This window comes from Rana temporaria, chromosome 12 (genome assembly GCF_905171775.1).
Source record: "Rana temporaria chromosome 12, aRanTem1.1, whole genome shotgun sequence".
Taxonomy (NCBI): Eukaryota; Metazoa; Chordata; class Amphibia; order Anura; family Ranidae; genus Rana; species Rana temporaria.
This window is the reverse complement of record NC_053500.1, coordinates 33,321,295-33,335,654: the sequence shown is the minus strand read 5'-3', so window position 1 is coordinate 33,335,654 and position 14,360 is coordinate 33,321,295. Positions and strand designations below refer to the sequence as shown.

Genomic DNA, 14,360 nt, shown 5'->3' with positions numbered 1-14,360 from the left:
CAATCTATGAAATATATGTATAACAACATACAGATACATATATATAGGCATTAATGTCAGAAGCGATGATGTTAAAGATGAAAGTGTCAGTGCTTTTCATGAAGATGTAGCAGCTAAAGGGAGGTTATCCAATAAAGAAGCGCAAACAGTGTAGATGATATGCAAACGGCACTAAAAAAGCAACCCGATACCTGAAGCCAGCCGGGCTAAACGCGATTTCTGATTGGTTGTCACTTAAAGTGATACTAAAGGCTTGTCTTATTTTTTTGTTAAATATAATAAACATGTTATACTTACATCCTTTGTACAGTGTTTTTTTTTTCTCTTTCTCTTCTCGGGTCCTCCAGACCCCTCCTTCCTGTCGAATGCCCCCATGGCAAGCAGCTTGCTATGGGGGCACCCAAGCCGCAGCTCCCCGTGTCCATTCAGACACAAAGCCATGGTCAGGCCCATCCCCTCTCTCTCCATATTGGCTCTTTGACTTTGATTGACAGCAGTGGGAGCCAATAGCACTTTTTCTGTTGTCTCAACTAGGGTTGTCCCGATACCGATACTAGTATCGGGGCCGATACTGAGCATTTGCGCGCAAATTCTCCCGATGCCTGACCCGATACTTTTTTTTTCTCCCCCCGAGAGCTGGTGGAGAGGGGGTGGAGTGCGGGTGGAGAGCAGTCCTCGGGTATGGAGGAGAGGAGAGCTGCTGCCACCTAGTCCCTAAGACAAAAGCGAAGCCCCCCCCCCCCCCCCCGCCGACATCTAGTTGATCAGCGCTGGGGGAACATAACAGCTTTCATTTGAATAGCTGCGTGTTCCCCGCCGCGCCTCATGTATAGACACTCCCCCTTGCCCAGAAACATTGACAGATCACCCGTCCCAGGATTGGATGGGTGATCTGTCTATCAAAGTGCCCGGGCAAGGGGGAGTGTCTATACATGACGAGGCGCGGTGGGGAACACACAGCTATTCAAATGAAAGCTGTTCTGTTCCCCCAGCGCTGATCAACTAGATGTCAGCGCGGGGGGGGGGGACTTGGCTTTCTCTTAGGGGACACAAGGCTGCATTTGGGGACACATGGCTGCATTTTAAAAAAAAGTATCGTAATCGGTATCGGCGAGTACATGAAAAAAAGTATCGGTACTTGTACTCGGTCCTAAAAAAGTGGTATCGGGACAACCCTAGCCTCAACCAATGAGGAAAGAGTCCCGGACAGCCAAGTTTCTTGTGCAACATCGCTGGATCAAGATGGGACTCAGGTAAGTATTAGGGGGCGGCTGCTGCACACAGGCAGCTTTTATCTTAATGCATTAAGATTTAAAAAAAAAAAAAAAAAAAAACTTCTGCTTTACGACCACTTTAACCTGCCCCCTCAAATGCAGATGATCACTGTCTCCAATGCTCCATTCACAAGGCAAAGCTCTGTGAAGTTCCAGGTATGAGAAACAGATGGCCCTCTCCCCTTCATTTAAATGATCTGATGCTCGGCACCTCAGCAGCCAATCAATAGACCTGAGCACTGCCAGGTGGGGGTGGGGTGAAACCATCTTTAGCTCTGTGTAAGCTACAATATTGAGCTTACACAGGGCTTTGAATTTCGGTAGGCAACCTCGCCCTAGAATGTTATATAAATTTCAAATGCTTCCGATAGTTACATAGTTAGTCAGGTTGAAAAAAAAAAAAAAAAAAAAAGACAAGCCCATCCAGTCCAACCACAAAAAAAATAAAACAAACAAAATAAAAAAAACACAGTACAATCCCATACACCCAACTCCATACCAACAGTTGATCCAGAGGAAGGCAAAAAGCCCCAGCAGAGCATGAGATCCAATTTGCTACAGCAGGGGAAAAAAATCCTTCCTGATCCTCCCGAGAGGCAATCGGATTTACCCTGGATCAACTTTACCTACCTCAATGTTTCTTTAAAGCTGTTTTGAAACTACAAGTCCCATGAGACATTGCAAGACCCCAACAATTACAGGTATGACTCCTAGAGACAGAGGCATGATGGGATTTGTAGTTTCGCCACAGCTGGAGGGCCGAGGTTGCCTACCCCTGTTTCAAGCCTCGTACAGACGATCGGATATTCCGACAACAATTGTGTGATGGAAAGGTTTTGTCGCATAATCCGACCGTCTGTATGCTCCATCCAACAACAAATGTTGGATAGCCATGCTCTCAAATTGTCCAACAACAAATGTGTGTACACAAGTCCGTCGGACTAAAATCCAAAAAGTACAAACACGCATGCTTCGAACCAATGCTAAACATCAGACAACATTAGCAGAAGTTGCCCAAAGCGTGGCACTAAAGAGCAGAAAAACTTAGTTTCAAGTTCACGGTCAACGCCCTTCGGACAAAAATCCACGGATTTATCCGATGGAAATCTGATCGTGTGTACGAGACTTTAGAGACTATAAAGTGTAAATATATATATATATATATATATATATATATATATATATATATATATATATATATATATATATATATATATATATATATTTATATATTTATTATATATACACACACACACACACACACACATAACCAGTCAATGAATATAGTTAAATTATAAATGTTGTATAAAGGCTGTAATTGCTGAGGTCTCCTCCTAAAAAAATGCTAGTTGACTGGCAATCTCATCCATTCTAAGCCTCCGACCCAGAATCAATAATCACATCAGGAATTCAGACTTGGCTGCAACCTTACTGAAAGCCAGGCAACATTTTTGAAAGAGCGCCACCTCCAGGTCTCTCTTTGTACAGGTTTTCAGACTTGCTGGCTACTTAAAGCGATTTGCTCCCCATTCTCGCAGCACCGTTAACTACTAGGTTGCCATCACAACGGGCGGTGGCGGAAGTGCCCGCCCGGTTGTGATGGCAACAAAGCCCTCGGCGCTGCCCACTGACTCCTGGGAAATGAAGACACACATCTCCCAGGAGCAGTAGCAAGAGGAGGCACAAGGAGCCTAGAAGAGGAAGAAGGAAGATTTCAAGGGACCACATAGCAACAGGCGAGCAAAAAATATATATATTTTATATTACCGTATATACTCGAGTATAAGCCAAGTTTTTCAGCCCTTTTTTTTAGGACTGAAAATAGCCACCTGGGCTTATACTCGAGTCAGTGTACCTGTCGGTTCATGGGCGTCCATTTTTCAAAAGTCGCGGCTTCCTCCTGGTCCGTGATAGGCGTTGGACACTGTGTTCCGCTACCGCCTATCACGGAGGTCCTCTCATCCTCGGACTTTGCCAGCAGACACATATGTTCAGTGTTCCACCTATCATGGACGTCCTCTTGTCCAAGGATGAAAGAAGGTCCGTGATTGGCAGAACTGAACACAATGTCTGCTGGGAAAGTTCGAGGATGAGAGGACCTCTGCGATAGGCGGAACACAGTGTCAAATGCCTATCACGGACCAGGAGGAAGCCGCGACTTTTGAAAAATGGATGCCTGCAGCCTGTCAAGAATACAGGTACACGAAGGCTGCAATGGGCACAGTAAGGCTACAATGGGCACAGTGAGAATAGGCATAGTGAGAATGGGCATAGTAAGGCTACAATGGGCACAGTCAGAATGGGCACAGTGAGGCTAAAATGGGCACAGTCAGAATGGGCACAGTAAGGCTACAATGGGCACCGTGAGAATGGGCATAGTAAGGCTACAATGGGCACAGTGAGAATGGGCACAGTAAGGCTGCAATGGGCACAGTGAGAATGGGCACAGTGAGAATGGGCACAGTAAGGCTACAATGGGCACAGTGAGAATGGGCACAGTAAGGCTGCAATGGGCACAGTGAGAATGGGCACAGTAAGGCTACAATGGGCACAGTAAGGCTACAATGGGCACAGTAAGGCTACAATGGGCACAGTAAGGCTACAATGGGCACAGTAAGGCTACAATGGGCACAGTAAGGCTACAATGGGCACAGTAAGGCTACAATGGGCACAGTAAGGCTACAATGGGCACAGTCAGAATGGGCACAGTAAGGCTACAATGGGCACAGTCAGAATGGGCACAGTAAGGCTACAATGGGCACAGTCAGAATGGGCACAGTAAGGCTACAATGGGCACAGTGAGAATGGGCACAGTAAGGCTACAATGGGCACAGTGAGAATGGGCACAGTAAGGCTACAATGGGCACAGTCAGAATGGGCACAGTAAGGCTAAGATGGGCAGTCAGAATGGGCACAGTAAGGCTACAATGGGCACAGTAAGGCTACAATGGGCACCGTGAGAATAGGCATAGTGAGAATGGGCACAGTAAGGCTACAATGGGCACAGTGAGAATGGGCACAGTAAGGCTACAATGGGCACAGTAAGGCTACAATATATATACGGTATTTCATGCACAGTAATTTTTTTTTTGGGTGGAACTCCACTTTAATGAGGCAGCACACACTGCAGCTGTAATATATAAACTGCAGTTACCCATAGCAACTATATTTTTTTTGCTTACTGCAGGCACACGCGCCTGGTTGCTAAGGGTTGCTGCACTAGGCACATTACAGATCTTCTAGCTTTGGCGGTCTCTTAGCAGCTAAAGAGACAATGGAATGAGTTCTGCTATGAATGCATCACCAAGGGATGTTTTCTATTACCCAACACTTTATATACAGTTGGATATTGACTGGATGAGAATGTCTTCTCTGCCCCAAAAACAACAGGATTACTTTTAAAACAGACTAAACTTGCTGCAATCAATCTCTGAATGGCCAATGCAAGCTACAGATGATCAGACAACACACGGGAGTGTTCGCTAAGAAGCGGAGGAGACCCTGCAAGCAGTAGGTTACCTTTGTGGAATGGCTTCTTCTGTGACTGTAGCCTGATCTTCACAACATCCAGGGGGGTCACTGAGGATAAACAGGGCGACAAAGGAGATGAGACACAGCTACATACAATATATGCCCACATAGCGCCCCCCCCCCCCCCCCCATTACCAGTCACTGGCCATATCCCATACCGAATAGAGAGGTGAGGAGAGCTCCGGTCCCCGAGGCCAGAATTTGCTGCAGTGGCGTGATGCCACACTGCAAGGTGCCACTTTCCTCCGCTGCCATCCCTGCCATGATGGATTGAAGCTCTGGGGGAGCGGAATCTGTGGGGGTGCTGAAGAACACGGGAACATTGGGAAAAATAAATAAAAGGGAAAGAATGGAAGGCAAGAAGTGGAAAACGAGCAGCAAAAGAAAAAACAGTAAGACACATTACACACTTGAGTTACTAAACACTTCAACCCCCCCCCCCCTCCCATCCCTCCTTATCGGTCTCCACCCTGAGCCAGGCGTGACCGCCAATACAGGGCGCTGATAAAGTGGCTGAACTGGCAATCTAGTATGCAGGATAAGCAGCAGAGCAATGCTGCGCCGACATGACAACATGCATCTTACCTGGGGCCTGATGGGAGGCTCACAGTCTCCCCCTGCTGGATGATAAATGACAGTGCGCTTCATTCCAGGAGTCACTGCACAGACACAAAGAAAGAGCAATGCATGTTAGTGGTTATGTAAAACCGAGAGCAGATGTTATACAACATATTCACCTGTGCAGACAGGCTGCTGTCACAGTGCACCAAATACACACAACTGCACACATTATACACAGCCAAATACCTTACAATGACTGGGCCCTGAACACTGACAAATAAAACAGTCAGCATAATAATCACTAGCAACCTTCCATACACAGGAGCTACAAAGTCTTCCTAATATTTCACAAACCTACAAGTAACCCGCTTACACTTCTGTATATTGTGCACAAAAAGATCCCTCATGAGCAGGGTGGATGAAAAAGGAAAGAAAAAGGAAAAGAAAAGAAGGAAAGAAAAAGGAAAAGGAAAAAGAAAAAGAAAAGGAAAAAAAAGAGAAAGAGAAAAAAAAAAAGAAAAAAGACAAAGAAAGAAAAAAAATGAAAGAAAGAAAGAAAGAAAGAAAGAAAGAAAGGAAGAAGGGTTGTCCCGATACCACTTTTTTAGGACTGAGTACGAGTACAGATACTTTTTTTCAAGTACTCGCCGATACCGAATACCGATACTGATACTTTTTTTCAAATGTGTCCCCAAATGCAGCCATGTCCCCCCACAGATGCAGCCATGTCCCCCCACAGATGCAGCCATGTCTCCCCACAGATGCAGCCATGTCTCCCCCCATATCCCCCCCATGCAGCCATGTCCCCCCATATGCAGCCATGTCTCCCCCCCATATCCAGCCATGTCTCCCCCCCATATCCAGCCATGTCTCCCCCCCATATCCAGCCATGTCTCCCCCCATATCCAGCCATGTCTCCCCCCCATATCCAGCCATGTCTCCCCCCCATATGCAGCCATGTCTCCCCCCCATATGCAGCCATGTCTCCCCCCCATATGCAGCCATGTCTCCCCCACCTGCATCCCGCTGATGCCAACTGGTTAATACGCGCGCGGAACATTACAGCTTTGAATAGCTGTAATGATTCGCGACGCGCTGCGTATAGACACTCCTCCTTGCTCGGGATTGGACAGTTCACCCGAGCAAGGGGGAGTGTCTACACGCGGCGCGAATCATTACAGCTATTCAAATGAAAGCTGTAATGTTCCCCGCCCGTATTAACCAGTCGGCGGCAGCGGGGATGCGGCAGGATGGGGCGTAACGGCGGCAGTATTCTATTTCGGTATCGGGGGTATTTGCGGGAGTACGAGTACTCCCGCAAATACTCGGAATCGGTCCCGATACTAGTATCGGGACAAGAAAGAAAGAAAGAAAGAAAGAAAGAAAGAAAGAAAGAAAGAAAGAAAGAAAGAAAGAAAGAAAGAAAGAAAGAAAGAAAGAAAGAAAGAAAGAAAGAAAGAAAGAAAGAAAGAAAGAAAGAAAGAAAGAAAGAAAGAAAGAAAGAAAGAAAGAAAGAAAGAAAGAAAGAAAGAAAGAAAGAAAGAAAGAAAGAAAGAAAGAAAGATTTTATTTAAATCAACTTTTATTAAATTTACCAGTCCCACTATAAGTCGCTGATCACCGCCATTACCGGTAAATCATCATAGCGGCGTAAATTCCAGTATATACACACCATAGTTTGTAGCCACTATAATTTCACATAAACCAATCAATATACACTTATTGGGAATTGATTTCTTTCTACCAAAGACATGTAGCAGAATACATTTTGGCCTAAATTTATGAAGACATTTTTTTTTTATGTTGTAATTGGATGTTTTAGAACAGAAAGTATAAAAAATTGGATTTCCAAAATGTTCAGACTTTTTTCGTTTATACAGTTGTACTCAAAAGTTTACATAAGTCATGAAATTTTGGCATTGATATTGATGACTGATTTCTAAGTATCGGCAACGGCTAGAGAAAAACCCATATCGGGCGACCTCTAGTCATATTGCTATATGGTGGGCGGCAAGTGGTAAAAAAACAAAAACAAACACACACACACCTTTACAAATCACATTAATCTGAAATCGCACGATTTCAAAGCCACGTCAGTGCGACTTGGAGGACATCTGTGCAGCTTCTCGCACAGATGTCTAAGCAAGTCGCTCCTGAAATCACCAAAAGTAGTGCAGGTGATCTGACGATATGGTTCCGGCTATCGAGATGGTTCCTGTAAGAACTGCGCAGGCACAATCCTTGCCGATGGAAATCACTGAACCTCCAGGGCGAGGTGGAATTTGAGGTAAGTGGCCAGTCGGCCTCACGTCCTCGCTTCCCTCGGACGGCTCGCTACGCTCACTCGGCCTCCTGGCTCTTTTTTTAACTACTTAAGGACCCCCCACTGTATATGTACGTCCTCTTTTTAAACATGGATATCTCAGTAACGGCAGCAGCTGCTGCCACAACTGAGATATCCATGTTTTCAGCGGGCGGCCGTGAAAAAGATAACGGCGGTCTCCGCGGCGGATTCGCCGCGAGATCGCCGTTATCGGTGGCGGGAGAGGGCCTCCCGCCGCTTTTCCGCGCCCTCAGCCGCTTACTGGAGCCGTCGGTAGCGGCGGAGGAGATCCGATGCTGCCGCCTGGAGAGTGAGGACTTGAGTGAGGGCAAGATGGCCCCCACCCGTCCTCATAGCTCTGCTGGGCGGAAGTGACGTCAAAACGTCAGTCCCGCCCAGCCTCTTAAAGAGACAATTTTTTTTCTGTCATTTTTTTAAATGACAAATTTTCCTTTTTTTTTTTTTTTGCATTTAAGCCTAAATATGAGATCTGAGGTCTTTTTGACCCCAGATCTCATATTTAAGAGGACCTGTCATGCTTTTTTCTATTACAAGGGATGTTTACATTCCTTGTAATAGGAATAAAAGTGATCATTTTTTTTTTTTTTTATATTTTAGTGTAAAAAATAATAAAATCAATAAAATTAAATAAGAAAACAAAAAAAAAATTTTTTTTAAAGCGCCCCGTCCTGACGAGCTCGCGCGCAGAAGCGAACGCATACGCGAGTAGCGCCCGCATATGAAAACGGTGTTCAAATCACACAAGTGAGGTATCGCCGCGATCGTTAGAGCGAGAGCAATAATTATAGCCCTAAAACTACTCTGTAGCTCAAAAAATGCAACTTATAGAATTTTTTAAACGTCGCCTATCTAGATTTTTAAGGGTAAAAGTTTGACGCCATGCCACGAGCGGGCGCAATTTTAAAGCGTGACATGTTGGGTATCATTTTACTCGGCGTAACATTATCTTTCACAATATATAAAAAAATTGGGCCAAATTTATTGTTGTCTTATTTTTTAATTCAAAAAAGTGAATTTTTTCCAAAAAAAGTGCGCTTGTAAGACTGCTGCGCAAATACAGTGTGACAAAAAGTATTGCGATGACCGCCATTTTATTCTCTAGGGTGTTAGAAAAAAAAAATATATAATGTTTGGGGGTTTTAAGTAATTTTCTAGCAGAAAAAACTGTTTTAGTCTTGCAAACACCAAATCTGAAAAACACCTGAGGTCTTTAAGTGGTTAACATCCTCCAATCCACGGGGATGTTAAGGAATGAGCCTGGATGCCGGGCGAGGTTCGGAGATTTCCGTCGGCAAGGATTGCGCCTGCGCAGTCCTTACAGGAACCATCTTGATAGGGGAACCATACCGACAAGTCACCGAAACCACTTTTTCAAATTGCTGTGGCATTGCAAAGTCGGCGTCGCACCGGTTTGAACAGTGCCACTGCTGCCAATAGGTTGCGACCTGTCAAAATCGCAATGACAAGTCGCTCCAATGCGAACGAGGGCTAAACAATACATTTTTCCTGAGTAAGCGCCAAAACAAACCAGTGTCTGCCGGACCCTGAGGGCCACACAGTACATGTTAAAAGGTTGCACGTGGCCCCAAGGCCTTAGGTAGAGAAAAAACACATTACATAACAGCTATTACCAAGTCAAGCTAAGGAACTACAGACAATCAAAATACAGATAAAACAGCTTTGTACTGGAGACAAAAATAATACAGACTTGGAAGATTAAAAAAAAAAAAAAAAGTTGAGAAGAACATTATGTACCGGATATGAAAACCACTAGTATAACCGTCACCAGTATAAACACAGCACAATACACAGGATATCAGCCAGACACGTCCTCCCAGAAACAACAGCCTGATGACATGTGCCTATAGAACACCCAACCAATCACCAACCTCCATCTGATATTTTACAGCACCTACCCCTCTCTCTAAAACCCTGGGCCTACCTACCTCTGTACAATTCCCATACATATCCCTTACATTTTCCCAACAAACCACCCTTCGCTTTTCAATCACCTAAAAATAGTTGTCAGATATCTGACGGAATGGACACCCCCCCCCCCCCCCCGACACCCCCACAAGTACCCAGTGTCATCACAGATCACAATTACTTCCTCCACATACAACACATATGGTTCAACGGTCATCCCAAACACAAATGCAGGAAAACACACCCACACAGATAAACACACAATGATCAAGGTAACACAAAGAGAAAACGTACAAGCGACAACCCATATCACTTTGTCATTACACAGCCACCGATACCACACACAGGATCATAGAATAAAACCAATATACCGAGATTACATTACACTACAGGATATATATAGCGCCAACCGTTTGTACGGCCGCTTTATGCACCGCGGCATATTACAATGAGGTGTATATAAAGTCTGATATGTCCTACTTCTAAGGCCTCGTACACACGGACGGACTGTCCGATGAAAACGGTCCGCCGGACCGTTTTCATCGGACATGTCCGCTCGGAGATTTCCATCTGATGGTTGTACACACCATCAAACAGAAATCCGCGCGGACACGTTACGCGGTGACGTGGCCGCGACGATGACGCCGCGGCCCTGGAAGTTCAATGCTTCCACGCATGCGTCGAATCACTTCGACGCATGCGAGGGCGTTCGGCCAAGCGGACGGTCGGACGTACAGACGACCGAACATGTCCGCTGAAACTGGAAGTTCGGAAAACACCCTTTAAAAGTCTATGGGAGAAATCAAAAGTGCTCATTTTAAAGGCCAATATGCAAGTTATTGTCATAAAAAGTGTCTGGGGACCCGGGTCCTGCCCCAGGGGACATGTATCAACGCAAAAAAAGTTTTTCAGGAGCAGTGATTTTAATAAGTGAAACAATAAAAGTGAAATATTCCTTTACATTTCGTACCTAGGGGGGTGTCTATACTATGCCTGTAAAGTAGTGCATGTTTCCTGTGCTTAGAACTGTCCCTGCACAAAATGTCACTTCTGTGTTTAAAGATTTATTTATTGTTTTTTTTTTTTTCCAAGTGCAAAGCAGATTCGTAAACGGTTATATCACATGTATAGATCAATGCGCGCTTACAATAGCACCTCAAGGCTATATGGTTTTATCAAGATATTGTGAACCCCGATTCCTCAACGGAGGAAAACTAAAACAGAAGAAGTAGGTCAGCCGAAGTGGACCACATAAGGCCCCACTACAGTAAGTCATAGTATATTAAAGCGGTTGTATACCCTCTTGTCATACTTGCACCTACAGGTAAGTCTACATTAAGGCTTACCTGTAGGTGCTTGCAATATCTCCTTAACCTATATGGTTAAGGAGATTTGCAGAAAAACGGGCACCGATGTCTACGGCGCATGCGCACCGTAGACAACGGCGCAGGCCCACTGAGCGCGGCGGCTCTTGAATGGGAGCCTGCCGGAAAGTGCCGTAAATGTGCGCATGTGCACGGATCGTGCCCTTTCACGCGCATGCACGGGAGGGACGTCATCGGCGCTCCGGCCAGTCACAGCGCCGGAGCGGCGATACCTGGAAGTCATTCCGGGTATCATGGCAGCAGTGGAGGATGTGTCCGAGGACCGCTGCGGGGGCTTCAATCTAAGGTAAGTAATTGATAATGAGCTAGTATGCTAGTCATACTAGCACATTATGCCTTTGCCTTGGAGGTTTAAAAAAAAAAAAAATAACACAACAACAACATAGGGCTAGATTCAGGTAGGGCGACGTAAAATTGTGCAGGCGTAGAGTATGTTATTTACGCTACGCCGCAATTTAAAAAAAGAGGCAAGTGCAGTATTCACAAAGCACTTGCTCCGTAAGTTGCGGCGGCGTAACGTAAATCTGCCGGCGTAAGCGTGCCAAATTCAAATTGTCAAGAGGTGGGCGTGTTTTATGTAAATAAAACATGACCCCACGTAAATTACGTTTTTCACGAATTGCGCATGCGCCGGCCGTGAACGTATCCCACGTCGCAAAAAGTCAATGCTTTTGACGTGAACGTAATTTACGCAAAGCCCTATTCGCGAACGACTTACGCAAACGACGCAAAATTCGACGCTGTCCCGACGTCCATACTTAACATTGGCTATGCCTCATATAGCAGGAGTAACGTTACGCCGGAAAAAGCCTTACGCAAACGACGTAAAAAAATCCGCCGGGCGCACGTACGTTTCTGAATCGGCGTATCCAGGTCATTTGCATATTCTAAGCTGAAATCGACTGAAGCGCCACCTAGCGGCCAGCGTAAATATGCACCCTAAGATACGACGGCGTAGGAGACTTACGCCGCTCGTATCTTAGCCTAATTAAAGCATATCTGGTTTCCAGAATACGCTTAAATTTACAACGGCGCAGATTCAGAGTTACGACGTACGATCTACTGATACGCCGGCGTAACTGTCTCTGAATCTAGCCCATAATTGGGGTATACAACCGCTTTAAACAGTGGAGATATTTAAACCCATACATACACAAACACCTCACCGCCCCCCCGCACCTCCAACCAGAACCCGAGAACACCAAACCACCAGCATTGTCCCCACCAACCTGCAGCCGTAGCAAGCCAACCCGGGGCAAAACCCATTAGGGTTAGGAGAGCGGAGTGCCTTTCCAAAAAGAATTTGCAACGTCAAGCCAGGGCTGCCAAATCTTGGTAAACTTGGCAGGACATGCCCTACCTTTATAGATGCGTTTAAAGATGGGTATAACCTCATTTATCATACGGTACAACATTTGAATATTTGGAGAAGAGGCGCTCTTCCATTGTAACAGAATCAACAAAATTACATTTCTAAAGGAAAAGAAAAAGTCATTCAAAACTACTCGCGGCTAGAATGAATTGTTGGGTCCTGGCAATACAGATAAAAGGCATTGAAAAAAAAAACGACATCCCCCCCCAGTCCATTACCAGACCCACTTACCTCCTAAGTTACGGCGGCGTAGCGTAAATGGGCCGACCTAAGCGCGCCTAATTCAAATGAGGATGAGGGGGGCATGTTTTATGTAAAATTACTCGTGACCCGACGTGATTGACGGTTTTTACGAAACGGCGCATGCGCTGTCCGTGGACATATGCCAGTGTGCATTGCTCCAAAGTACGCCGCAAGGACGTATTGGTTTCGACGTCCAGCCCCATTCACGGACGACTTGCGCAAACGACGTACATTTTTCAAATTTCGACGCGGGAAACGACGGCCATACTTAACATTGACTAGTCCAGCTATTTGTTCGACTAACTTTAAGCCGGGAATCGCCTTACGTAAACGGCGTATCTTTAATGCGACGGGCAAGCGTACGTTCGTGAAATCGGCGTATCTCGCTGATTTACGCATTCTAGGCGTAAATCAGCCTTCACGCCCCTAGCGGCCGCCGGAACTAGACCGCTAAGATACGACGGCTCAGTTTGAGAATAAACTTAAACATACGACGGCTTAGATTCCAAGTTACGACGGCGTATCTACTGATACGCCGGCGTAACTCTTTGTGAATCTAGCCAAATGTAAACACATAAACCCCTGCAGTGATAGGAGTCAGTGATCTGTACATTGTGGCTCATCTACAATACACAACGGCACGGTACATACGCAACGGCACGGTACATACGCAACGGCACGGTACATACGCAACGACACAATCCATACACAACGACACAATCCATACACAGGACACAGACACTGGAAATCTGTCTTGTCAGCTCCCAGCCCTGTACAATACAAATCCCCCCCCCCCCCCCCCATAGATATGTATAGTCAGCAGAGTCCTGGGAATGATGCCCTATGGAGGAGGATGCAGTAAACAGCTTGCCTGTGTGCTCTCCCCTCCACTGCCATACAGGAGACACACATTACCTATAGAGACATGGCTGTCCATACACACACATTTATATACGTATATATAAAAGTCTATGGAGTGATGTCCTGTTAGGGTTTGCAGTAAACACACTGTGTGCTCTCACCCCCTCCCCCCATACAGAATGAAGTCATACAGGCAGTCAGTGTCCCTCCGGTCATTTCTCACCCCTGTTCCCAGGCCCGCTGGGGTAGCAGGAGCCGAGCCCCCGGACACCGCATGCTGACACTCCGCCACCTCCGCCGGGTGAAACCGGTCTGAGATCATAACAACATGTCAGTCATCTCCATACCCCGCCTCCTCCGCTCCCGACGTGCACCGGGGTAGAGGCAGCTGAGGAGAGCCGAGCATGGCGCTTACCTCTCACCCAGTTCTGCATGCCAGTCATATAATGTGTGGCAGGGTGCCAATGGCGGCCTTGTCATGGAAGATATCATTATTAAACGACCGTGAAATAGACATAAATCACAAATTTACAATGTCAATAATAAAAGTACCGATATATATGTATATATATATATGCACACAAGCAGGACAGAATATATGACTGCATGTATACGTGGCTGTCCTTGCTCCTTCAAAATTGCAAATTTTCTGGCTTCAAACATTTCAGTCACAAAAATGCAGCAAGTTAATGCAGTTTTATAGAGTTCTGCATTGACTTGCATGCGTGTGACTGAAATGTATGAAGCCAGAAACAGCCAGACAATTAGACAATTTTTTGAGGAGCAATGATATCCCTTATGTATATCCAGTCATAGATTTCATTTGTGGCTGGTGTTGTGTGTTACAGCAGCCTGCGTTAATG

The 14,360-nt window shown here is 45.8% G+C and overlaps 1 protein-coding gene across 2 annotated transcripts in view; it reads right to left on the bottom strand.

The window, feature by feature from the left end:
* Positions 1-13,833, bottom strand: part of SLC25A39 (solute carrier family 25 member 39) — a 33,871-nt gene extending 20,038 nt beyond the window's left edge. For both annotated transcript variants that reach the window (XM_040330530.1, XM_040330532.1), the window contains exons 1-4: positions 13,721-13,833; positions 5,391-5,464; positions 4,964-5,109; positions 4,794-4,853 (exon numbers count right to left, since the gene is read on the bottom strand). In XM_040330530.1, the coding sequence (XP_040186464.1) occupies positions 4,794-4,853; positions 4,964-5,069 (166 nt within the window). In that variant the 5' untranslated portion in view covers positions 5,070-5,109; positions 5,391-5,464; positions 13,721-13,833. The remainder of the gene's footprint in view (positions 1-4,793; positions 4,854-4,963; positions 5,110-5,390; positions 5,465-13,720) is intronic.
* Positions 13,834-14,360: the final 527 nt, after the last annotated feature.